Here is a 27,219-nt window from a genome sequence, read left to right on the forward strand (position 1 = left end):
TTCCATTTAAAAGTATTTATTGAACATCTACTAAGCATCTGGACTCTTCAGAGGCTGGTCAAATAAAAAAATCCAGTTTTTAACAGCAATGATTTAATCCTGCTGACATACAAAGTTTGTTCTTTGGGTCTAATTGATGCTAATATAAGCTGGGAATGAACAAAACAGGATCGTTTATCTAGCCTCTAAACAAAAAGACAGTGCCTGAGTTAACTATAGATTTATGCTTAGCATGTTGACCTGGTTATAACAATCTTTAACTAAAAGTTTATAAAAATACACTCAAAATAATTGTTTTTGCTTGCATAACCACCCTAACCCTTAACGCTCATATTCTCAGGACAAGATTTTTCTGTTTAATCACTATCTTCCTCCCACCCATACCCCACAAGTTGCAATAAACTGGTAATCCTCACTACCAGCAGAAGCATTTCTTTTGGGCAGGGACAATGCTGGAGACTGCATCCAGGGCCTTGCATATGGTAGGCAATTGCTCTACTCCTGAGTCACACCATAGCCCATTACTGGGGTATTCTAGCAAGTGCTCTGCTTAACCATGCCCCACCTCTCACTAGGGAATTCCATGCAAGTGCTGCACCACATCCTGGGGCCACTCACCCTCAGGGGACACTCTAAGTAAATGTTCTTTACTGAGCCATACCACTCACCAAGGAAGTCTACCTAAGTCTTACACTCTAGTCCAGCTAGGGCAGACTGGCAACTTCAAGCTGTTACCAGTTAAGACGAGGAGGTGGTGAGGAAGCACCCCATCCCCCACCAGAGATGTCTTTCTGCCCTCCGTATTTTCTTAGCAGATCATGAGGCTATTGGAATGTTCTTAGCCGTTCTTTTGTAACACATCTAATTTTGTCCAGAGACTACAGGATAAGTGAGACTCAGTGTGACTGGTCCCCCTTTTGTGGACCAAAAGGATTTAACCCCAATCTCAAACTGGAATGAAATACAAGTTTTGGTCCAGCCTCTTCCAACCTTTCACAAATCTCATTCTTTCTATCTTTGAACACTGGACCACATTTACTTAGCGAGTGCTTGTGAACTGAAACCATTTTAAAGACCAATTAACTTGGCTAAGGGCCGTGTAATTTGAAGTTGAGTCAGTTTTTTTGGAAGGGGGTGTGTCGAAACCTCCAATAACAACCAACAAACAAAACCCCAAAAAACCAGACCTCAAAAATCACAGCAGACCATGATTCCGTTTTTTTCCATTGGGACCACGGTTCAGAGCTGGCTAATCTTCATTCTCTCCATTCTGCTGTTTAGAATATTAGAGAAAAGCATGGGATCAGTGGGACCAACTAGGAAAGAGAACCAGACAACAGGAAACGAAGTTCTCATATGAAGACGTTAGTTATCATGGAATGGCAAAAGGACTTCCCAAGCTTATGTTTGACCTGCAGTGTTAGAGATGGCTTACCTTACCTATAACTTCAAGTTTGTTTTACAAAGTTTTGAAAAGCAAAACAAGTATTATCAGACATAATACAAAATCTGAATAGCAAAATAAGCAACTGCTTTAAAATGTACAGTAGTATTTCCATACGAAGAGCAAAGCGTAGATCTATGTTAGAAAAACTTTCCAACAATGCTCATTGTCTCTAGTTGTAGCTGAAATAAAAATCTACCCTAACTTCTATGAAGTGATCTATTTATACCATTTAAGTTTGCCTCTCTGGTTCTATATTTCATTCAATGCACAGACCTTTGCTTCTCTAATAGGGAATTCCAACATATTCCTATTTCTGTGGACACAGGCTGGCTGTGAATTTGTGATCTGTCTCAGCCTCCTGAGTGCTGGGATTACAGGCCTGTACCACTACGCTTGGCTCCCTTATAGATATACACACATACTTATATTTTTTGATAGGATCTCCTGCAGTTTAGGCTGGTCTCAAACTCCGATCCTCTTGCCTTTACCTCCCACGTGCTAGGATTACAGTGCCGCCGACACATCTTTTAGATGAAATCCTGGGGATGGAACCACACCCCCAGCCCTCTCATGCACACTTCTGAGAGTGGACGCAGAAAAGGGCTCTCCTGGCAAGCTTGCTGTATTGAGTGTTCCAGCTTTGTCACTGCAAGTGACAAAATTAGCCTTCCACAAGGATGGCAAGGTGAACCTGATTAAATTCCCTTTTGATAAACAGATCAGCATACCTATTGGAAATAAAGTTGACAATTCTAGGATTAAAAACTTAAACCAATAAATATTCACAGCTATGAATTTTCAGTCTCCTAAGCATAAATGTGCCAGAGAATGGGAGCAAGGACAGGCCTTGCAGTAGAGTTAAAGCAAATCTCCCAATGCTTCTCAAACTCTTGAGATAGCTAGCCCCCACCTCCCCACCAAGACCCAGTGTGTTTCCTGGAAAACAGCCCTTCCTGTGGGCCAAGTCTCCACGTGTCTAAGAACAGAGGGTTATGAGAGGGAAAACAGAACTGTGGTACTATGGTTCACAGAATCTGGGCAGGCTAGCTGTTCTGTATACTTCCTATCCTCTGCTGAGTGTACGTCCCCTCAAATATATTAACAATGGAGAAGGCCCTCTGCCCACCGCCAAGCCAGAAGCCACCCATTCCCTTTGATTGGTATAGACCAGGCAGCTTGGAAGGGGCATTTACAGAAGCTGCTCCACTTCGTGTTCTACTGATCTCTTCTCACAAACTCAACAAGCACCAGCCTGAGAAGTTTTCTCCCCACGCCTAATTCTGTGAACTAATTATGTTTACAACCACACCAGCTTCTTAATTATTCCAAAACTTCACTTTTCTCTTCGGTGATCCGTTCTGTTCAACAGATTCGAACAGGTTTACAAGGACTATAAAGAATGACAGGCCAGCCTGGGCTACAGAGCAAGTTCCAGGACAGGCTCCAAAGCTACACAGAGAAACTCTCAAAAAAAAAAAAAAGACAGGAGGGGTGAGGTACAAAAACACACTGACATTATGGCCTTACAAAATATATCGAGGTACCCAAGTTAACAATTTCTGTAAGAAGTTGTACATTTTTACTAGTTCTTTAGCATTTCCCCATACTTGTTTCCTCCTGTGGATCCTCTGGAGTTAAGACTGAGCTCTCTTGGCAGTTTCTGGAACTTACTGCATGACTGGAACAGACCAAGGGAATTTCACGTCCAAAGCAATGAGTACTATGAAGTTGGCCTCACAGACATTAAGAGTTTATTTACAGTGTAAGCTTTGCAGACATCACACTCAGACTAGGTCCCATTCTGGAATCAATTTTCTGATGTATATAAGGTGTGGACTGTCCCCATATTAAACATGTCAGTCTCTTTACACACAGTTAGCAGTCTCATGTTTATGCCTTTAATATCAAGTGCTTTACATATCAAGTTGTCTCACACATCTATGCTTAGCCTTGCCTGCCAGGCTGAAGTAGAAAGTCCACAACTTGAAGAATTTGACTTTTGTCATAAGGTTAAATTTCAGGTAAAAAGTCTTCAAAAAAGTCCCCTCAGGTCAACATTAGCATGCTAATGATTAACTAGTAAGCACTTAACTGGTAACAGCCATCCTGAGCACTACAGATGTCAGCCTTTTGGACCATGATGCAGTGATACCGTGCCGAACATCTAAGACATTTTGACAACCACCTATAACCTGCTTTGTAAGTAAAACACATCTTCCGATGGCTGCCTCCAGGAGTGCATCTGTGGAAGATCTGAAGCCACTCCAGTGACTATCTAATAGCAACATGTCCCAATAAAACGGGAACCAAATGAGGGGTGGGTGGGGGGGCACAGACCTGTCTTAATTTCATTTAAAACCAAAGCCCTGGAGTGCCGGCTGAAGTATGTCAGCATGTAGTTGTGTACATCTGTGTATAAGCAGCCAACAGGGAGATGACCAAAGTCCTTTCTTGGGATCAAAGCCAGTGACTGGATGGGCTCCCAGGGTCCTGAACCTTATTTCAGTTGCTTTTTAGCAAGTCAGAGTTCTCACAAGTGCACGTGATTCATTCCTTTTGTAAGAGCCTTAAAGCATCTCCAGCTCCACCTCACTCCAGGTGAACCGGTGTAGCCTTTGGAGCGTCTCTGCTGCTTTTCGGTTAGGTGGACACAAACACTCACAGGCAGCTCTGAGCAAACAGCTTAGACACTGTCACTCACGTGTGACTGGTCTAAGAAAGTCAAAGAGGGACCAGATCATGATTGCTTGTAGGATTCTAGTTTGACCTGAAACTGAGGCCACACAGGCACCAACCTGATGAGACCTGCTATTGCGTCTCACGGACTTTTGATGCTGGTTAATGCAAGATGATTTTCATTGTTTCTTGAGGGGAAATCTCAAACCGTTCGTGGGGTGTTCATGTCAATAGTCTTCAAGTTTATCTTTAGCTTATGTTTCTAGGGCTCTGCAGGGCTCTCCACACTTTCATGCTCTCATTAACAGAGTGGTCTGTTCAAGCCCCCGACACCTACGTAGTCCAGACTTGGGTCTCCTGTACGTGTTAAGTCTCCATCAAGAGCTTCTGGGAAGCCACCTGCAGAGATATAGGAAAGGCTAAAGTCCCCCAAACTCACGTCAGTCTTTCAGGAGAGATTAAAAAAGACGCCGTGTGCTATTAAACACAATGACACAACCAACCATACCACAGTGTGGTGGTGGAAGTCCCAGAGCAAGAGGACATCTTCAGCTACTGCCAGCTAATGACAGATACTTCTACAAGTCTCTGCTCAAATGTGGAAAAAATGCTCCCTTTAGCTTTCCCTTTTTCTGAGAATTAAAAACAAAAACAAACAAAAGGACAATAACAACAAAAACCCATCACATCTTTTGAAGAGCTTTAGCTAAATTTTGAACAACTCAGCAAATACTCAAAAGACAACTACTCAGCAGCTGACCGAGAAGAATTCTGGCCAAGAATAAGAGCTTTGAGTGGAATGATGTCACACAAACAAACAAAAACTTTATAGTTAGTGTTCATATTTTTCTTCTGTAAGTGGATGACCAAAGTCATTTTTTGACATTCTGTGGTATTTACTTACTGATCCATGTTTACAGAGTCTCTGCAGGCAGCTAAACAAGCTTTTGCTTATACTTAGGACAAAAATTACATTGTCCCTAGAATAAGTTAGAGCACGGCCTAGAGCTCTGAAGGTACCGTACTTCAGGTACTCACGATTCACAGGCTCTATCACAAATACGACAGTCCTGTTGGAAGTCTGTCATAAGGAGTGCCTTGTGTGTGTTTAGTATACATCCAGTGCTGTGCTGTCAGGACATAACTGTATTTCTTGACAACTGAAGCATCTTTTCTTTTTTTGGGGGGAGAGGGGTAATAAAAGCTTCCGTATACTGAACGATGAAGGATTAAAAGACAGTATATAATCAAGTGCCAACTTGTGGAGAGTGCATTTAGGAGTGCTAGAATGCTTTAGGGACATTGAAGAGGGAGAGAAGCATCTTCAATTGTTGCTATTTCAGTAGGCCTGACCTCGCCAACGATGGCAGAGACACCCACATTTGTTACAGTCCGTAGAACTACAAACTGGTGCATATACCCTCTCTTTCAGAGAGATAGAAATCTTTGGTTTGATTCTGATCAGCAAAGTCCTAGATTTCTATAGCTTTGGCAGGTTACCAGTGATCAGATAGACAACTTTCTGGATATATAACTTGCTCGAGCAGCATGTCCCGATGTAGTTTTTGTATTAACTGTCTCTCTTCATTAAGAAATACAGGTTGTCCAAGTAGGCCTTGTTGGCAGCACGTGGCTTCTTAACTTCAGTGGAATACTCACAGAGCTAGTCTTGATTGGTATACCCATTACTGGAAAGCTTGGCATTTCACTGTGTGTGCTTTTATCGCGAGTGGAAATATTTTGAAGGATATCGTAGGACCAGCTCTCCCTTGCAAGGACTCTAAGAATTACATGCCTATAGACCACCTGAAGGCAGAACACTGTCGATGTAACTCTTAAGGATCCTTACGTGTGACTTCTCAAACAATTTGATGGTGTTATTACATTTCCCTTGATGGCCATATATGTCTGACATAATTTTAGAAACAAAGCGGGGAAGTGGTTTGATGACATGCTATTGCTTTACACACAACTTTTCAGGAATGCTCCAAAGGCATCCAGAGAGGCTGGGCTGTATTCTGAGGCTCTCTCTCTGGCATGGATTCTATGGTGCAGCGTGAGGGTTGAGCTCCGGGTGAAGGCCTTACCACACTTAGTGCACTTGTAGGGCTTTTCTCGAGTGTGAATTCTCCGGTGCAAAATAAGGTATGAGTTTCGGTTGAAAGCTTTTCCACATTCACTACATTCATAGGGCTTCTCCCCCGTGTGGATTCTCTGGTGCTTCGTGAGGTCTGAGCTCTGGCTGAAGGCTTTGCCACACTCATTACATTCGTAGGGTTTCTCTCCAGAGTGGATGCGCTGGTGCAGGATGAGATTTGAGCTATGACTGAAGGCTTTGCCACACTCGTTACATTCATGAGGTTTCTCTCCTGTGTGGATTCGCTGATGTAGGACAAGGTTTGAATTGAGACTGAAGGCTTTCCCACACTCATTACATTCGTAGGGCTTCTCTCCAGTGTGGATGATTTTATGGCGGATAAGGCTGGAGCTTCTTGTGAAGCATTTCCCACACTCATCACACCTATGAGTCTTTGCTCCCGATGGAAGCTCTTCGGGGGTGTTATTAAAGTTTGCACTCAGGCTGAAGCTTCTTCCCAGACCTTTGCCCTTCTCCCTTGGGCCCCTCTCTCCTGCAGCGGGCTTCTTTTCCTTGGCTGTAGGTGGCCCAGGCTCTTTCTTCTCTTTGCCAGTTTTTTCTTCAGGGTTTCTCTGCTGCCTTTCAACTACTCTGCTCTGCTGTTCACGTTTCTCTCCAAATTCTTTCTGGAATCTTCCTGCTGTCTCCCCACGTAAGGTGGAATCTTCTTTGACGTCAGCCTTTGAGGTTGACTCATTCCCATTCCTGTTTTCAGAACCTGACATGATAAATAGAAAATATGAATAGGACCATTTTCTTCTGAGTACGGGTAGTAATACAGTGACATTATTTTCTAAGAAACTTCCATATACCTGGGAAATGACTTCACAGCATTAAAGACAAAAGTAGGAAAAGGGAAAACGTTAGTGACAATGGGTTACAGAGCTGGGATGGAGGTGGAAAATCATAGTATTAGTAAAGAGTACAAAGAAGGCCAGGCATAGTGGTGCACATCCAGCATTCACTAAGCTGAGGCAGGAGAATTACCAGTGACCAGTTACATAGCAAAACCCATCTCAAAGGGAAAAAGAAAAAAAAAAAAAGTTACATACCAGTTTGGGTTACATAGCAAAACCCATCTCAAAGGGAAAAAGAAAAAAAAAAAGAGTGAAAAGGATGTAAAGGGTGTGAATAAACAGGCATGGCGTGGTGAGGAGAACAAAGAAAGTTAAGGAAGGATAAGGAAGGAATTGAGAAGCTTCACAGGTTGTTATATCATACGGCCATCTGTAACTAATTTGAAGGAAAACATATTTAGCCAGTCACAGCTGGCCGTGGTGGCACACGCCTGTAATCACAGCACTCTGGAGGCAGAGGCAGGTAGATCTCTGTGAGTTCAAGGCCAGTCTTTTCTATAGAGTTCCAGGACAGCCAGGGTTACATAGAGATTCTGTGTCAAGAAAAAAAAAAAAAAGAAGTCACATTGTAAACTTAATCCCAGCACCAGAGAAGAAGAGGCAGGCAGATCCCTGTGAGTTCCAGGCCAGCCTTGAGACCTTGTCTCAAAAATAAAATACAATAATAAGAAATAAAGTGAGATTTCGAGCAAATATTTGTAAGTCTTACAAAAAGAGAACAGGCAAGTCAAGTCGTTCTGAAGAACTGGTCAGTGGTGTTGGCAGAGGGAAGGCCAAGCAGACACTCCTCAGCTCCACCACACTTTATCAACAAGGAGATGGTTAGATTATAGGGCCCCTTGACACAGCAAGCAGTTTTTCTCCACCAGGAAGAACAGCACAGAGCTATCTGAGCTCCTGGAACGAGAAGGGATGAAGGAGCTATCTGGGGATTCATTACCAAAATAGCTAAAATCTTTACCAACTGACAGCTAAGGCTGACAGGAAAGAAACAACTCCTGAGACTGTAATCAGAAGAACCAGAAAACAGAATTTACAGTGTAGAGTTAATCTCTGTATTTTAGCAGCCAGCGTATTAAAATACTTAAGTTTAATTTTTATTCCACACTACTAGATCCCATGTATCACTGTTTAAAAAAAACAACCAACAATTAGTGTGTGTGTGTGTGTGTGTGTGTGTGTGTGTGTGTGTGTGTGTGTGTGTGTGTGTTTTGCCTGCATGCATATGTCTATGTACCATGTGCATGCCTGGTACCTGCAGAGGTCAGAAGAAGGTCTTAGATCTCTTGGATCTGGAGTTACAGATGGTTGTGAGCTATCATGTGGCTGTTGGGAATTGAACATGGGTCCTCTGGAAGAGCAGCCAGTGCTCTTCACTGCTGAGCCACTTCTCCAGCCCCTAAACAATTCTTAAAAGCATCTATTTATTTATTTGTTTGTTTGTTTGTTTAGTATTTAGCGTATGTGTGAGAACCATGACCTATGTGTGGAGGTCAGAATACAACCTGTGAGACTCAGTTCCCTCCTTTCAATATGTGGGTCCTGGGGCTGAACTCAGGCTGTTAGGTATGACAAGTGTCCTTTCCCTACTGAACCATCCCACTGGCCCGCCACTCTGCTTTTAAGCGAAGACTCCAAGAGGGTCTGCACCATTCCAAAAGGCTCCTGAATGCTATGACTAGAGGAACTGGTAATACCTAATCTTTGACTTACTGATGAAATCACCATAATCACTGAGTCAAGCGCAGAAAAGAGAAAGCTGGTCTACCTCTTTTGAATCCAGGCAAAGGTCCCTGACTAGCTGGACAGTTCTCAAGAGAGTTCCTTTTGTTTTCCTTCAACAGTTCTAGCAGTGATAGTTTATAAACAAAGACCAACCAGTTCTTAATTTCTCTTCAGTATAAAGAGCAGGTACCTAAAAACCACCCTCCCCTTTACACCGGTTTCCAAAGCAAACCTGAGCTCCAGTAAAGCCCTTTCTCCACACCCACTTTGCTTATCCTCCCTCTGCCCACCCAAGGTGGAGTTCTTGCTATGAGATCTCCTTTGGGCTTCTGGGCACTGTGTCCTAGGGCTTGAGATCTAGGAGAGGCCCGTGCAACAGCTGTCAGCTGGGTGGGCCATTTTATCTATCTGATGCCCCTGAATCACTCCCCTCTTACATTCAGCACCAAGAGTTCTTCATAGAAGATCATCTTCGGGTTCGGACCTGGGAACCTGATCCTAAGGGAGGGCTAAGGGCCAGGCTCGAGCATCACAACAAGGATACTGGGTAATCTCTATAGAACAGAAAAAGGCAGACATCCAGGGAGGGTGGATGTCTTGGTAAGTTTAGGAACATGGTAAAAATGGGCTGGAGCTGGACTGGTGGTCAGTTTGCCTGGCTACCTCTAGTAGGAGGAGATTCCCCTGACAGAGGCGAGCTGAAGCACCAGAGCAGAAAGAATCCTCCCAGGGAACTGAGCCTCAGAGCAGAAGGGTTCATTCCTGATTTCAAAGAGCAGGATTACCTAGAGGTAACAAACCTCAAGGCTCTAGGGAGTTGGAGTACCACGCCTTTGGAAGTCAACAAACACAAATGTTATCCCTTACTAACCAACACAGAAGCAAAACAATCTTAGCAGACAGGAATTCTGCATCAGTCTTACCCTGGGAAAACACATTCCCCAAATTCTCCTGCCTGCTGTCCCTATTGAGATTCCTCCGAGCCAGGTTCTGACATCCCCACTCCTCCAGGATGAGGGACACGGCCATATCCTCGATCTTCACCATTGCCTGAAATAATAGGAGATCCCCATGCTCAGCAAACCTGAGGTCAGGGATAGAGCTGATGGCAGGACTGTGGGACACTAGGAGAGAACACATGGCCAGACCCTGGTGGACTGAAGGGGTTATGGTGGAAGGACACTAACATTGAGGGGTCTAGGGCTTTTCTCTGGGCTGGGCACCAAGTGACCTGGTAGAGGCTCATGAGAGATGCTCCAGAAAGGGGCAGATACAGGGTCTCAGGAAGGAAGAGGGGCCCATGGCTCACCTGGGAATCTGCGGTCAATAGTGCAGATGCCATCGCCTGGTCTCTGGGATTCCCCTCATGATGAGGGGCAGGAACATGGGTGGCAGGGAGAGCTGAGGAGGAGAAAGGGGCTGTGAGTAAAACAGCTCTTCCCTGAGCCTCCCTCAGTGATGAGCCCCAACATTCTTCTTATACCTGTGATATACAGCATATCACTGTCTGATGTTCAGCTACTAAAAGGCTAGCGCCACAGGATACAGTTGATAGGAAGCAAGACTTCAGCTTCCCAGAGACGGAGCTCATAAAAGCGTCCTTAAAATCACCAGGTCCAAACTTTAAAAGAAGAAAATGAAGCCCTGAAGAGGGTAATGACTATGTAACGCCATTTGGTTTACAATGGTAGGTTCAGTCTAAAGCCCAGGTTCCTATTCTCAGCTTTAGTCAGTAGCTTCAAGGCTTGTATTTTCTTCCAGCACAAGAATAGCACCAGGGCACTAGACTCCCCTTTCTGCCTACACTTGTGAACAACACGTCTTCATGACCACAGGAACACTGAGGGAAAGAAGGGGACCTTCACACTTCTAAGTACACTTCCACCATTCTGATCCTTTCTCCCCCTCTTATTTGGCCACAGTAGCTGTTTGATAAAACCTACACTCTGTTCAAATGTTGATGAGACATGCGAATGTAGGAAGGTATGGGTCAACACACATAATGAAACACAACCGTTAACACAGCGTAGACTATCAACTGTATGCAATGAGTAACAAGAATAAAAAAATTCAACTTTAACATTAAAATTCCTCACTTCCCCATCCTTTGCCAAGCCTCATTAGATCTGGAAATGTTGCTGGTAGACAGAGGTACCAACTGCAAAGGACCACAGAAACAGACCACTCAACCACTACATCTTCTAGCTGTTTCTATCTGTGAGGCGAAATACACACAAGAATAAGACCCTAACACTTAGGCCTTCTCAGAGTTTAGCAAACACTGGAAGATGAACAAGGCAGAGGAAACTGAGAATAAATCCTTGTCTCAATTCATTCGAGAACAATTTAGTAACTAATAACTCTAGCTGCAGTCTATAGAACCACTTCCCTAGCTACCTGAGGCAACAATCTGGTGCTTAGATCCCGAGTGTCCTCCCTAGCTGACACCTAAAGACACCGCCCAAACCATCTGCTGTGGAGTACTCAAGAGTCCCAGCAGGGAATCGACACAGGAGGAGTTAAACATTTACAGCTGCACATGTCTGCTGGCTGCCTTCCAAGACGCCTGGGAAAGAGAACGCTTCTTTAAGTCTACCCTCTGATAGTGCTCCTCTAAACGACCTCACAAATAAAGACCCTGGTGAGGAACGTACTTTAACTCTTCCGTAACTCAGTAACAAACTTAAAGGAAAAGGGTGTGTGTGTGTGTGTGTGTGTGTGTGTGTGTGTGTGTGTGTGCGCGCGTGTCTGTGTGTTCAAGTGCTCAGGTGCCCTTGGAGGCCAGAAAAGGGTGTCAGATCCCCTGAAGCAGAAGTTAAAGGCATTTGTGAGTGGCCTGAGGTAGATGAACGCTGGTCCTCTGTGAGGGCAGCAAGATCTCCTAACTGCTGAGCATCTCTCCAGCCCCTAATATTTACACCTTTGGCAATTGTTCTGATATTCTATGCACCTGCTTTATTTTAAACTCTGATAAAAAAAATATTGTCTATTTCTGTAAAGTGGGCTGGGGAACCAACCAAATGCAATAGATTTTTACAGAAATCCTAAACTAGCATTGTTCCTCAGTCAAAAAGATAATTGTTCCTATTCTCTTCCCTTTGAAAAGTTTAAAGGTAACCTTTGAAAGAATGTTATAAAACAGTTTATATATTTAAATAAATGGATCTTTCGCAGCCAGGACTACACAGAGAAACTCTGTCTCAAAAAATGAAAGCAAAACAAAAACGAAAGGAAAACAAAGCAAAAAGGATCTTTACAAAGATTTACGACCCCCTACAAAGTTATTTAAGAACTACTAACTAAAGTGTTTCGCAACTCAGGCTGGAAGCAGGCCTGGTGTAATCCCAGGACTCAGGAGGCTGAGGGAGGAGGACTGGGAGTTAGAAGCCAGCCTTGGGCTACACAGCAAGATCCTGTCTCAAAACAAACCATTAAGGCTGGAAATAATACACCATTGGTTCTAATATCCTCCACTCAGAATTTGGCTAGACATCTGGAATGCACACAGTTCAACACATAATGTAATGCTCACCGAGTATGGTACATAGTCCACTTACTTCCTTAGTAAACAACATTCAGCCTAAGATCGGTCTGTGAGCTATGCTGTAATAATAAAAGACATAACAACCAAACAAGTATGCTTCTTTAAGGGGTTACCTGGTAACATGGAAAGAGGTACTTCCATCTCAGACCATTTATTTGTCCCCTTCTCCCCATCCTTTTTTTGGGGGGTTGGGGGGAGGTTTGAGGCAGGGTTTCACAGTGTAACAGTCTTGGCTGTCCTGGAACTAACTGGCCTTGACTCACAGAGATCCGCCTGCCTCTGCCTCCTGAGTGCTGGGATTAAAGGTGTGTGCTGCCACTGCTGGGAATCTTTTTTTTTTTAAAGATTTATTTATTTATTATGTATACAGCATGTATGACTGCAGGCCAGAAGAGGGCAGCAGATCTCATTACAGGTGGTTGTGAGCCACCATGTGGTTGCTGGGAATTGAACTCAGGACCTCTGGAAGAGTAGTCAGTGCCATCTCTCCAGCCCCAGAATCTTTTTTTTTTTAAAGGGAGATCAGGCCAGGTCTCACTCCCTCAGTGACCTGGGCTGACCTCAAATGTGTTGTGTAGTTGAGGATGACCTTGAGATTCTCAATCTCCTGCGGCCCTGTCCCGAGTGTCACTAGTGGGCACCAAGCCAGCTTGTTTTGTTTTGCCTTTGAGTCAGGGTCTCACTATGTGGCCATGGCTGGCCTGGAACTCACTATGTACCCCAGGCTGCCCTCGAACTCAGAGACCCTCCTGCTTCTGTCTCCAGAAGGATAAGAGTACAGGACTGTGCCGGGCGGTGGTGGCGCACGCCTTTAATCCCAGCACTTGGGAGGCAGAGACAGGCGGATCTCTGTGAGTTCGAGGCCAGCCTGGGCTACCAAGTGAGTTCCAGGAAAGGCGCAAAGCTACACAGAGAAACCCTGTCTCGAAAAACCAAAAAAAAAAAAAAGAAAGAAAAAGAGTACAGGACTGTGCCATCACGCCTTGTTTCGCAGCGTTGGCGACGGAACCTAGTGCCTCATGTAAGACAGGCTAAGCGTTCTACCAACTGAGCCACACCTCTAACCTGAACGTTTACTTCTCTTCTACACATGAACCCAGCTTCCTACCTCGGGATGGCAAGAGGCGAGGCTTCCGAGATGAATGCTTGAAATGAGAGCGGGTAGCTTCGTGATGGTCAAAGCTTGAGGACTCCTGAACTGGATCCAGAGGCACCACCCCCCTGGCAAGCATCTCAGGCCCATGAACTTGACCTGGGACCTGGGGGGAGGAAAATGGTTTCTGGGTAAAACTTCTGGTTGGCCTGAACTCATAATCCTCCTGCTTCAGCATCTCAAGTGCTAGGATTGTACGAATGAAGTACTATGCCTGGCCCGGTAAGCTACTTTTAAAATAGGAATTAGAAATATTAAAATAAAGGCTCTAAGTATGCCAATGGATGCTGAAAGGAGGCAGCCAGACCACTTTGTCCCCCTTGTTTCCTTCCTATCATCAGCTACCAAACCCAGAGCGTCACAAATGCCACGCACACACTCTAGAACTGAACTATACTGCCTGTCCCCAGAACTCTTTGAACGAGTCCAGGGGAGCAGGGGAGTGAGAATAAATGCCCCAAACACTCCCAACACTGAGCCTTCTCCTAAGTCTATGCCCTTCTTACACACAACAGGTGCCCTTTTTACCTGCTGTCCTGACAGATCAAGCTCCAAGTCTTCCAGAAGAGTCACGGCTTCCTCTCCGCTGTCCGGCCGGTACTCCTGCAGCCAGACTTGCAGCTCTTTGGGCAGGATGGACAGGAACTGCTCCAGCACCAACAGCTCCAGGATCTGTTCCTTGGTGTTGACTTCGGGTCGAAGCCATTGATGACAAAGTTCCTTTAGTCGATTCAGAGCTTCTCGAGGCCCAAAAGTGTTCTGGTAACAGAAGCGCCTGAACCGCTGGCGGAATACCTCTGGGTCGGGCGGTGGCGTCTCCTGCAGGCTGGAGTCCTGCCCCCACATGTGGTCCTCCTCCTCATCTTCTTCCACCTTCACGATGACTATACCATCCTTCTCCTGTGCAGCCTGTGGGGACAGACCCGTGGCTTCCCTTGACTCAGCAGTCATCATTCAGGCTTGGGGAACTGGTGGGGTCCAACAGGATCAGGCTGGCGTTTCTGTCCCAGCCAACTGTTTTCTATTGGTTTCTGCACTATTCCTAAAGTTAAAAAACAAAAACGAATGAACAGCAGTAAGACATGTTTTAAAAAGTGACCTGGGGGCCGGGCGGTGGTGGCGCACGCCTTTAATCCCAGCACTCGGGAGGCAGAGCCAGGCGGATCTCTGTGAGTTCAAGGCCAGCCTGGGCTACCAAGTGAGTCCTAGGAAAGGCGCAAAGCTACACAGAGAAACCCTGTCTCGAAAAACCAAAAAAAAAAAAAAAAAAAAAAGTGACCTGGGGCAGCGGCGGCACACGCCTTTAATCCCAGCACTCGGGAGGCAGAGCAAGGTTGAAATGAACTCTGTGAGTTCGAGGCCAGCCTGGGCTACAGAGTGAGTTCCAGGAAAGGCACCAAACTACACAGAGAAACTCTGTCTAGGAAAACAACAACAACAACAACAAAACAAAAACAAAAACAAAAAATCCATGCCAACAATAGCCATAAGAATGCTGAAATCAGGGGGCTGGAGAGATGGCTCAGAGGTTATGAGCACTGACTGCTCTTCCAGAGCTCCTGAGTTCAATTCCCAGCACCCACATGGTGGCTCACAACCATCTGTAATGAGATCTGGTGCCCTCTTCTGGCATGCAATCACACATGCTGTATACATAATAAATTTAAAAAAAAAAAAGAAAGAAAAAGAATGCTGAAATCAATGAACTAATGTGAGAAAAAAAGGATTTTAAAAAACACAAAATGTTACATAAAAACAGACATTTTAGGTTGGGGATTTAGCCCAGTGGTAGAGCACTTGCCTAGCAAGCACAAGGCGCTGGGTTCAGTCCTCAGCTTAAAAAAAAAAAAAAAAAAAAAAAAAAAAGTGACCTGGAAGCAGAGAAAAGTGGGTCCTTGGGCTCAAAGGCCTACCTGTCTAGCATTCTCGGTGAGCTCCAGGATAGTGGGGGTGCACACCTTTAATCCCAGCACTCGGGAGGCAGAGGCAGGTGGATCTCTGTGAGTTCAAGGCAAGCCTGGTCTACAGAGTGAGTTCTAGGACAGTCAAGACTACACAAAGAAACCCTGTCTCGAAAAACAAAAACCAAAACCAAACAAAAAACCCAGAACAGAAACAAAAAAAAACAACAGAAAGAAACTGAGGCCGACAGCAATTGAGGGACAACACTCACGGTTGTCCTCTGGCCCCCACATGTACCCACACATACATGAGAATGCTCACATGTGCGCGCATACAAAGTGACTTGTGCTCCTACCCCTTCATACAAGGCCACACATGAAGACACTAAGAATGCCTCTAGACATAAAGGAGAAATCACAGCAGAGCTGCACTGGCCTTGATGTCACTTCTAATATAAAGGTTTTCAAACAGAAGCCTTCAACAGTGGCCTCTACCCTCAGGGTATTTGCCTGCAGTCAGAGCAATGTCCTTCCAGGGAGACAGCAGGTTACAAAATGGAGACATTCTCAATGCCTAGGCCACCGAGTGCCAAGGGCTAGACTAAGCACAGAACAAGTCTGTACATCTACACCCCCCCCAATCCTAGCCGACAAAAAAATATTAGTATCTGTATAGACACGTAACTGAGTTTAGAACGCTTAATATTCTCAGGAGCAGATATGTCCCTGACACTGAAGCCAAACTTGAAGACACAGGACTTGCTGATGTACCATTTAGATCCTTTTAATACTTTCTGAGTGCTGTGGTGGGCCGAAGGCTGCAGCTTCCACACAGACTACAGAAAGCAAGTATCACAGTATCCGTATGTCCAAAGTGAGGGCTGGGGATTGGCACAGGTGGCAGCACATGCCTAGCATGCACACATGAGGCCATGGAATCACTCTACAGCTCTGCATAAACCAGGTATGGCATACACATTTGTAATCCTAGCATTTAGCACCATCAGGAGTTCAAGGTCATCCTTAGGCACGTTCAGAGCCAGTGTAGGATACCCAAGACCCCTTTGAAAGAGAAAGAGAAAGGGTCATGGGAGGAGAGGAAGAACAGAAGGAAAGGGATAGAGGAGGAGAGGGGGAGAAAGGGAAAAGGAGGGGGAGGGGAGGGGAGGAGGAGACAGGGCTTGTAGGAATAGGCAGGTGTAGAAGCCTATAATCTGAGAACTTGAGAGGCAGAGGCAAGAATCATGAATTCAACCTTAGAACAGCTCCAGACCAGCCTGGGCAGCAGGAAGCTATCTTAAAAACAAAAACCAAACACTGGGCATGGTGGTGTACACCTTTAATCCCAGCACTCAGGAGGCAGAGACAGGCAGATCTCTGAGTTCAAGGTCAGCCTGGTCTACAGAGCAAGTTCCAGGACTGCCAAGGCTATACAGAAAAACTCTATCTCAGAAAACCAAAACCAGCTCCCACCCCCACCCCGCAAAAGTGAGATAAATTAAGTCATATTTTAACCTACAAAGAGGTCACTTGGTCTAAATGGTGAGCTGTAACATGTCACATTAGGTACCTTACATCCCAAGGGAAGACCTTCTCCTCTCAACTTGCTTCTTCAGTTTTGGATCCCGTGACATTCCCTTGCATATCTGAGCTATGTTACGCAAAATAACAGATTATTCTATCTGGCTTCACCTCTTCTCTTCATAAGAGAGACTGGCAACTTTAAGGATACGAGGAGACTGTAATCAGAGGATCCATGAGGTAAAAACAAAAGAATGGTACAGCTGAAGCTCCGATGAAGAGAGCAAGGTCTCAGCCACACAAGAGGCAACACCCAATGCCGACCTACACCAAATTAAGAAGCATCAATGACTGGGAAAGCAGGCAGCTTTTAAAAATGTGTGAGCAGGGCTGTGGATATATCTTATTATCAGTGTTTAGTTAGTATGATTAAGGGTCCTATTGTTAAGAAATCCCAACTGCCAAAAAACCAATTATCAATTACCCTGAAAAATCATCTTTTTTTTTTTTTTTTTTTTTTTGAGACTGGGTTTCTCTGTGTAACAGTCCTGGAGCTTGCCTTGAATTCACAGAGATCTGCCTGCCTCTGCCTCTCCAGTGCTGGGATTAAAAGTGTGCACCCACCACTGCCCAGCTCTGGAAACCATCTTTAATATGTACATCCTTTTTGAAAAAAATTATCTGTGTGTATGTGTGCCCTCATGAATTTATGTGCATGACATATGTGCAGGTGCCTGAGGAGGACAGAAGAGAGTACTGGATGCAGATGGGTGTTGGGAATGGGACCTGAGTCCTTGGTGAAAGCAGTAAATGTGGTGATATATTGTGTACCCTAATAAACTCGCCTGAGGATCAAAGGATAGAGCCAGCCACTAGATTAGACATGGAGGTCAGGCAGTGGTGGCACACACCCTTAATCCTGTCACTCGGGAGGCAGAGATCTGTCTGGATCTCTGTGAGTTCTAGGCCACACTGGAAACAGAGCCAGGCAGTGGTGGCACACGCCTTTAATCCCGGGAAGTGATGGCAGGGCGGAGAAAGGTATATAAGGCATGAACAAATAGGAACTCACTCTTTTTAGGCTGAGGATTTCATAGAGGTAAGAACTAGTTAGTGGCTGGCTGTTCTGCGTCTCTGATCTTTCAGCTTTTACCTTGATATCAGGCTCTGGGTTTTTTTGTTTTTTTTTTTAATTAAAAGACCATCTAAGATTTGAACAAGTAAGCACTAAAATTTGGAATCTCAGTGCGTGCACTCTTGAAAAACCTGCAACTACAGGGCTGGAGAGATATCCCTGTAGTTAAGAGCCCTTGTGTGATCATGAGGGTTGGGTTTAGATTTTAGCATCACATCACAAGGTGAGTCTACGTACCTGGCATACACACGAGCAACAGCACACACAAATAAATAAACCTTTAAGAATAACCTGGAACTACTTTCTAGTTCTTTCAATGAAGAATTTCAATGGGAATTTGTCTCACCTGTCCTAGGGACTGCTCAGCTGGTCAGGCCTGGCGGCAAGTACACTTACCTGCTGAGCCAGGTATCTCCCCAGCTTGGAATTGAAGTCTTTAGTAATAATAAGCCCCAACTTTCTGGTGAGTCTGCAAGACCTGATTGCGACTTTTGGAAACCTTAAATGCTCCCCAGCACTTTCAATCTTACACTGGAGGGGCTGGGGAGATGGCTCTGTGGTAAAGTCCTAATTGCCAAGCCCGAGGACACAAGTTCCCTCCCCGGTATCGACATGATAGAAGGAGAAAACCAATTCCTGCAAGCTGTCCTGACCTCCACAAGCACATACTCCACAAACAACCCCCCAACCCCGCACACTTGCTCAATAAATGTAAAATAAAAAAGGAATCAGACTTGGTTAAGGGTACTTCGACTGCGTTTGTCTCTTCTACTATTAAAAATAGGATTTGCAAGCCCACAGTGTTTGCTGTAACACACTATCAGAAATAGTCAATAAACACTAGTTGGATTAGTTTTTAAACAATCATGGAAAATGAAAACAGACTTGCTGAGTATGATGACTGCAATTCTATCTGAACCTACTGGTCTTTGGAAGTATTGTTTTCACTTCTACATATCCATCAAAACTAAAGGATCCCGGGGCCAGCAGGATGGCTCAGTAGGTACAGGCAGTTGCCATTAAGCCTGGTGACCTGAGCTCCTGAAAGGTGTTCTCTGACCTCAACCTCCCCATACTTGATTTGTCTGTACCCAAATAAATAAATAAATGTAACTAAAAAAAAAAAAAAAAAAAGAGCGGGCAGTGGTGGCACACACCTTTAATCTCATCATCAGGAGGTAGAGGTAGGTGGATCTCTTCGGTTCCAGGACAGCCAGGGCTACACAGAGAAACCCTGTGTTGTGTGTGTGTGTGTGTGGCAGGGGGGGAGGGGGTTATTAAAAAAAAAAACACCCAAAAACATGCTAGGGAAACGCTCTTAATACTGAGCCAATACTTTTAAACTAGGAGAGCATTTATAATTACATGGTTTTTACTTAAAAAAATACTCTGATTAGATTTGGTAGAAATGGGATCGTGTACATGTACTAACATAAAAATTATCTTTCAGTGATAATATAACATACTGGTCCTTATAGAGCCGCCGCGGGGCCGCGCTCCGACAAGACAACATGGCGGCGGCGCTGCTGTTGGCTTTGGGCTTCGCGCTCCTGGGCGGCCAAGGCGCCTGCGCTGCGGCGGGCACCATCTTAACCTCCATCAACGACGACGGCTCCAAGACATACCTTACGTGCTCTCTGAACAGCAGTGGCGTCGACATTGTTGGCCACCGCTGGGTGAGAGGTGGCAAGGTACTTCAGGAGGACACGCTACCTGACCTGCAGATGCAGTACACGGTGGACACAGACGACAGCTCTGGGGAATATTCCTGCATCTTCCTTCCCGAGCCCGCCGGCAGGGGTGACATCCTTGTGGAAGGACCACCCCGGATCAAGGTGGGAAAGAAGTCGGAGCATGCCAGTGAGGGAGAGAATGTGAAACTGGTCTGCAAGTCTGACTCATCCCACCCTCCTATCACTCAGTGGACCTGGTTTAAGACCTCTGACTCTGGAGACCAGCTGATCACCAATGGCTCTGAGAGCAAGTACGTCGTGATATCCACAGCGGAGAGATCTGAGCTGACCATCAGCAACCTGGACATGAATAGCGACCCTGGCACCTACATGTGTAACGCCACCAACCCCCAGGGCACTGTCCAGGAGAGGATCACACTGCGTGTGCGAAGCCGCCTGGCTGCCCTCTGGCCCTTCCTGGGCATTGTAGCTGAGGTCCTGGTGTTGATCACTATCATCTTCACTTATGAGAAGCGACGGAAGCCCGACCAGATCCTGGACGAGGATGACCCTGGTGCTGCCCCACTGAAGGGCGCCGAGCATCACACCAAGGACAAGGACAAAATTTGATCCCAACCCAGCGTCTACCTCCACTCCCTGTCCCAACTGTCCCTACCTGAGCCTACCCCCCCACCCCCCACCCCCGGACCTCCTATCCCAACCCGGGTGAAGACAGAACCTCACCTTGCAGAAAGCCCACTTGGAAGAAGCAAGCTGCCCACAGCACCTGTTTCTAGTTTAAACTAAACAAGGTTTCTATGCAGAGAATCCGTTCCTTAGGGGTTTCTGTTGTTTGATTTTTTTTCCCTTCCCTTTTTAAAGTGTGTCACTACAACCCTGTGAAGTGGGGGAGTGGGGTCTTGTCCTTGGCCATGAAGGAGAGGCCAGGGCAAGCTGACTTCTTGGTGGAGGGGGCCACCACCTGCTCCCCTGTATGGGGCTGTCCATCCCCACCATGGGCAACATGGCTGGGCCTGCTGGGACCCCACAAATAGAGACCTACCCCACCACTAAAATAAATAAATAAATAATATAACATACTAAATATCGAGAACAGAACAGGCATGCAACTTTTTGTAGGTAACTGGGTTTAAAAAACCTTAAATTTTATTTGTGTGTACTCATACATGCACATCCCACAGCGAGCTACGGGAGGTCAGAGGACAACTTTCGAGAGTCTCCTTCTACCTACCATGTGAGTCCAGAGGATTGAGCTAAGCCATCACACTAGCTTGCAGTGGCTGTTTTGGTTCAGCAATGTTTTCTTCCCATCCCAATACACACAACATACAAAGGTCAGTGTAGTATTGCCTGAGGACACTTACTTCCTTCAATTACCGTCTGTGAGTCTCTGATTACATCATTTCAGCTTTCAAGGGTCTCCACGGTTAGGACACACTCTACTCCTCTGTTCCAGCCCGACTGCACTCTTCCTGTTAGCAGTACACCCCTTTATTTCTAGTTAATCCAGCCCGACTGCACTCTTCCTGTTAGCAGTATACCCCTTTATTTCTAGTTATGTGGACCAAGCATGGGCCACAATCAGTGTCTTCACTCTGTCAATGTTTCACTCACCCTTCAAGATGCACACTGCCTTCTGATTGTCTAGCTTAAACAAGGAGATGGGGAGTTGGGCTGTACAGGTGGGGAGAACCATCCCTGCTATTTCAGTTCCCCTTCCACCCTCCTCTTCAACAGTGAGCAGCCCTCACCTGCGGGGCCTTAAAACTAACCTTACCTCCTCTGACTCCCCCTCTTCCAACGCACTGACTCTCCCAGAACCAGAATGAATTGTTGTTGTTTTGGTTTTTTGAGACAGGGTTTCTCTGTGTAACAGCTCTGGCTGTCCTGGAACTCAGAGATCAGCCTGCCTCTGCCTCCCAAGTGCTGAAATTAAAGGCACAGGCCACCACCACCCGGCTGAGTGAATTATTTTTTGAGAAAGGGTCATACTACATAGCTCTGGCTGGCCTCCAACTCATTATGTAGCTGAGGATGACCTTTAACTTCCAATCCTCCTGCCTCCACTTCTTGAGTGCTAGGATTACAGGTGTGAGTCATCATATCTGTTTTACGCAGTGCTGGGGATGGAACCCAGGGCTTCACGCCTGCTACATCCATGACACATCCACAACTCTGAGTGAAGTAACTCTTTGTTCGTATTGATTGTTTAGCCCAAGCTCAATTCTGGCTTCTTTGGCTCTCCACTTCTATTTTCTCCCTACCCACCCATAATTTACTTGATTTACTGATGATTTTTCCTAAAACTCCACAGCCCCAGTTGGTGGGCTCCATTTTGTTTCTGCTTCCCCTCCCATCAACCTTCCCACTTCACAAACCCTTCCCCACTCAGCAGAACGACTCTGCCCACTGATCTTGTCCATCACTGATGCTCACCAACACTACAAAAGGAGAGAGAGTAACAGCTAACATTTGCAGGTACCAAATAATACACGGAGCACTCCCTGGACCACATACCAACAGTCTTATGAGACAGCTACGATTATCAGCTTGCTCTGTAATGTGAAAACTGCAGTTTACACACAGTACATGACTCACCTAAGCTCTCAGCGCAAGTAAATACTAGAACAGGCCCTGAAACTAAACCTGTCACAACTCAGGACAAGTTCTATTTTTAATTTATGTTTTTCTTTTTCCAGTATGAGTGTGATGTGCCTGTGTGTAGAAGCCAGAGGTGGACAGTGGATGTATCCCTCAATTGTTCTCCACCTTCCTGAGGCAAGATCTCTCACTTGAACCCAGAGCTTGCTGATTCATCAAGGCTAGCTGGCCAGCTTGCTTTTGGGGATCCTGTTTCCACTTTCTCAAGGGCGTGATTATAGGTTCATGACACACACACACACACACACACACACATCCGTTTTTTTTCGAGACAGGGTTTCTCTGTGTAGCTTTGGAGCCTGTCCTGGAACTCACTTTGTATACCAGGCTGGCCTTGAACTCAGAGATTTGCCTGCCTCTGCCTCCCAAGTGCTGGGATTAAAGGCGTGTGCCACCCCCGCCCGGCTCACCTGGCTTTTTACATGGGTGCTGGGGATCCAACCTCAGACCCTCATGCTTGGACAGCAAACACTTTACCAACTGAGCCATCTCCCCAGTCCCACGTATTAATATTGCTCTTACTTTTGCAGTGCTGGGGGTCAAATGCAGGCCTGGTGCATGCTAAAACCCCTGCCCAAACATTCTTTTAGGAAAATGCATGACGGGAGGGTCAAAAGTCCAAGATCCATTTGTATTACAAAATGAGTTCAAGGACAGCCTGGACAACTTAGTGAGACCCTGTCTTAAATGAAAATCAGACCCAGGTGTGGCGGCACAAACGTAATCACAGCACTTTGGGAAGATGTCAGGAGCTCACTGACATCTTGGGCTACATAAGACATCTTAAAAGCCAAAAAAATGATATCAAAAACACAAAACATGAATAAAACAAATACAAAGTACAAAAAAAGTAGGGCTGTAGTGGCATAGCCCATGAAGTTTTAAGGCCCTGGCTTGAGTCGAACAGTATTTGATTGAATTTACCATGTTACGACTTTTTTGCGTGTTCATTTTCCATTCCACGTTTCTTTAAATTAAACAAATTAACTTAGAAACTCTGAGAAAAGTTTCTGGCACTTAGCAGGCACTGGGGAAGTCTCACTATTTAAAAATGAACTGGATGTAAGGGCTGGATGACACAGCTCCACGGCAGTGCACTTGCCTAGAATACATACGGCCCTGGGTTCAACCTCAGTACAGCAAGACAGAAAACAGGAACGAGCCAGGCGTAGTGGAGCATGCCTATATTCCCTGCACTTTAGAGGTGGAGGCAAGGCCAGCCTGGCCTACATAGTGAATTCGAGGCTGCACAGGGCTATTTGAGAACTGGTTAGAAAACAAAACAAAAAACATTAAAGAAGTAAATTCAAGAGATTTAATCGCAGATTACAATTTTTCAGCCTGCCTAGAAGATTAGCATGGAAGAAATACTGTAACAGTGAAGGCACTGTGTGCTGAACAAATGAATTATATCCCCTGCAAATAAGAAGTCACACATCTGTTGGGTGAGTTACTTAACCAGTCTGGTTTCCGGTATTCTTACTAGCAATGGGGTAGGAACAGAGGGGAGAGGCAGAACCACCTACGAGGTTCCTCTGAGAAACATTCTGACATTGTCATCTCCTTCAGAAAAGATCATAGCCCAGCAACCAGACCTCACCAAAGGAAAACAAATGACTCTCTGACAAGAAAAGACTCGGGGCTCCACACTCCATTTTATTTCAAAAGTTGTTTTCTCAAAATCCAGTGTTTCTTCTATGGCAGAGTCTTGCAAGTTTAAATAAATGATCCTCTGTTTTTGAATATGAAAGAGTTACTCCTTTTTTTTGGTTTTTCGAGACAGGGTTTCTCTGTGTAGCTTTTATTCTTAAAAGATAGCTGGTAGCCTAGTGTGGTGACAAGTGCCTGTAACCCCAGCACTCCGGAGGCAGTAGCTGGAATTCCAAGGTCAACCAGGGCTAGAGAGACCCTTTTTTTTTTTTTTAAGGATACTTAAAGAATGTCAATACCACTGCAGAATGAAAAGCTAAGATTTATAATTTAGTACACTGGACTGGCCTGGTTGAATTTAAATACAGTATAAACCACTTGAAAAATTTTTGAGAGAGTAAGTAGAGAATTAACAAAAGATAACAGTATTTATTAGCAGGCATCTCTGTAATTTAAAAATGGTGAAACTGAATAAAATGAGTGAGGATCTTGTGTAGTAATTCAAAGAGGACACAAACCCGAAGAAACCATCTGGATAAATCTTCACTATAGATCCCTTGTAAAAAAGCTATTTTCCCACATTTGTCCGGCTTTCCTGGCAACTTCACTTGTTGATGTGGTTACAATGAATTCATACTTCAACAAGGATTTATGGACTGCCTCCAGTCTGCCTAGCACTGCCCGTACAATAAATGCTTTCTTTGGTTCCGGGCCATGGAACAGCCACTCTCTATAATCAAAGTGTGTGTGTGTGGTGTGTGTGTGTGTGTGTGTGTGTAAGGAAGGGGAGTGTCAGGTTAAATGATTTGTTGTTTTCAGTTACATTTGACCAACTTCACTCATTTTAATTTGGAAGAGCCTTTCTGAGCAGAGGTAGTTAATTTTACGGATAATAAAACTGACAGTTGACAATTGTCTTATTCAAGGTCATTAAGCTGATCAATCTCCTACTGCCCCAGTGTGGTTCCCAGATACCCTTCACATCTCACTCACTCCAACCAAGCAAAGTGAACTAAAAACTATTTTCTAGACAGCACATTTAAAAAGCTTAAACCAGCAAGGGCTTTTGAAGCATCCCATAAAGCCGAGAGCCGGTGGTTAATTTGTACTACGTCTTTAACCACTGTCAAGCTTCCAGCGCTTTCGCTCAGTGTTGGGAGGTGGAGAGACAGAAAAGCAGGTGATCTGGAAACGTCGGCGGAACCTCAGAACGTGTGCAGAGCTCAAGGTCTTCCGCAGCGTTCATCTGTCTCACTATTCTCAAGGACCCGGGACTGGGGAGTGAAGGACAGCAATAAAACGAAAACCACACACACTTTTCCCTGCAATCACAGCAAATGGCGACGGAGGGAGGGGGAGAAGAATCTAGACACAGGGATCACGTCCACTCGTGATCTCGTCCTCAGAAACGTCATACGAAGATGATGACACGAAAGGGTGCCCCACTGACCCCAGGGTTTCGAGCACCCCCGGAATCCGGCAGGGTTCCTTTCCAAGCCCCCCGGGTGGTCACACGGCCCACCCTCGCGGCCCGCCCGTCCTCGCGAGAGTCCGCCATGAGACTCACCGTGAGTCTCCGGAGTGGCCTGGGGACACCGAGCAACCAAGCACGGCTGACTCCCGGGCTCAACCCGGCCGAAGGGCACCGCACACCAACCTAGGCCCTCCCAAACGCCTCGCCACAGACACAATGACTCACAAAGACCGGAAGTAAGTCAGCACCTCACCTTCCGGGACCGCTCCACGCTTCCGGGTCCTCTCTAGGAACGCGGGAGGACTTGGCATCTCGGTTTCCGAAGCGCTTGCCCTGGAGTCGCCCGCCCTCCCCACCCCCATCCCCAAGCCCTGATTGTCTTCAGTTCCAGAGGCGACAGATGGAGGTGATGGAGTGATTCTGTTCAGGGTGTTCAGTTTTTGTTTTCTTCTCTGTTGCAGTGTCTTCAGCTCTGTATTTGTTACTTTCTCCCCGTCTTTTCCGTCTTAGGCAGTAATTACAGTTATTATCAAGCAATAATAATAGTAATTGTATGTCTGTGGCAGAGGAGCTGAAACAAGGGTGTAGACAGAGGAAGATGGCTGGTTTCACAAATCAGCCCTGGTGAGGTGTGCCAATTGAGTGAGTGGTGTTTTCAAATATTTGGCCCGTGGACAAAAAGGCTTTCAGGTAAACAAGCTACTTACAAGGGTTCGGAGTTTTGCTCATGTAGAGTATGCTATTATAGCAGTTTACAAGGATTTTTTCAGAGGAATCACAGACACTCTTACCTTCAAGGTGTTTTCCTAACCTCAACAATTACCGCCTTCATCTCTTTGCCTTGTGGGCCACGCAGAAATAAGGCTCCTCCTTATATATGATTACATTCCGAGACAAGTCTATAAGAGAGAGACCATACCCAGGAGCTTGAATGCTACTGCTTGGAGAGAGAACTTTATATATAAAAAAATACTCCAAAACTTAAAAGCAATTTCAGTATTGTTTAGGGTAAGTTTCACCCAACAGGAAGCCAGCCAGCCCTGGGAGAAGTAGGAGAAATCTTTATTCACCCATGGACTAGAAACCAGGCTTGTGAGTTGAAGGGTGCAGCCCCCACCCCGTACATTTTCTTACAGCTTTTTGCAGGTTAGGCATCAAGGTTGTCATCCCCATCTCCGTGAACCATTTGAGAGTGGCCTCCAAGTCCCTTAATCAGTAAAGGGAATTTAGTTAGGCATGTTTATAGGGACAGATAGTTACGTAGGTAGATAATAACGTACAAACACTTGGCAGGTAGCAATCAAATATATAGGCATTGGCAAATAACACAGCTTGGCTGGTAAAAGTATTTTTCTCTTAGCAAACATTTCTCTTAGAAATGTTATCTGCAGCATGACCTTTGTGTGCTGGGACAAACTTCCTTTCAGGCAGTTTCTGGCAAGTGTTTGTTTTTCCCAGATAAGAAATAGGGGCTGCTTTTTCTTTTCTTTCTTTTTTCTTTTTTTAACAAGCAAACAGAATTTCTAAGTAAAACTTTAGTTCACTTACAGCTTTTAAGCTAAAGTTTTTATTCAGCTCTCAAAGCATACTGCTGGGTGCATATTACTCCCTATCAGTATCATAAAGGAAATAGCAAAACAGAAA

At 45.3% G+C, this 27,219-nt stretch overlaps 2 protein-coding genes across 3 annotated transcripts; one reads left to right on the top strand and one right to left on the bottom strand.

The window, feature by feature from the left end:
* Zkscan1 (zinc finger with KRAB and SCAN domains 1) lies at nt 1-25,801 on the bottom strand. Of its 2 annotated transcripts, XM_052754138.1 has the most exons (6): nt 25,669-25,801; nt 14,068-14,581; nt 13,495-13,645; nt 10,152-10,243; nt 9,766-9,892; nt 1-6,978 (listed from the first exon to the last, which is right to left on the bottom strand). In XM_052754138.1, the coding sequence occupies exons 2-6, from the start codon at nt 14,491-14,493 to the stop codon at nt 6,086-6,088; spliced, it is 1,689 nt and encodes a 562-aa protein (XP_052610098.1). In that variant the 5' UTR covers nt 14,494-14,581; nt 25,669-25,801; the 3' UTR covers nt 1-6,085. The 2 variants fall into 2 exon arrangements, with proteins under 2 accessions (XP_052610098.1, XP_052610099.1); XM_052754139.1 differs by lacking the exons at nt 9,766-9,892; nt 10,152-10,243.
* LOC128120312 (basigin-like) lies at nt 17,463-20,399 on the top strand. The gene has a single exon (XM_052754144.1). It carries the CDS (start codon nt 19,608-19,610, stop codon nt 20,397-20,399), a length of 792 nt encoding a protein of 263 aa, XP_052610104.1. The 5' UTR covers nt 17,463-19,607.
* Nucleotides 25,802-27,219: the final 1,418 nt, after the last annotated feature.

This window comes from Peromyscus californicus, unplaced genomic scaffold (genome assembly GCF_007827085.1).
Source record: "Peromyscus californicus insignis strain IS unplaced genomic scaffold, ASM782708v3 Scaffold_2__1_contigs__length_46816999, whole genome shotgun sequence".
Classification (NCBI taxonomy): domain Eukaryota; kingdom Metazoa; phylum Chordata; class Mammalia; order Rodentia; family Cricetidae; genus Peromyscus; species Peromyscus californicus.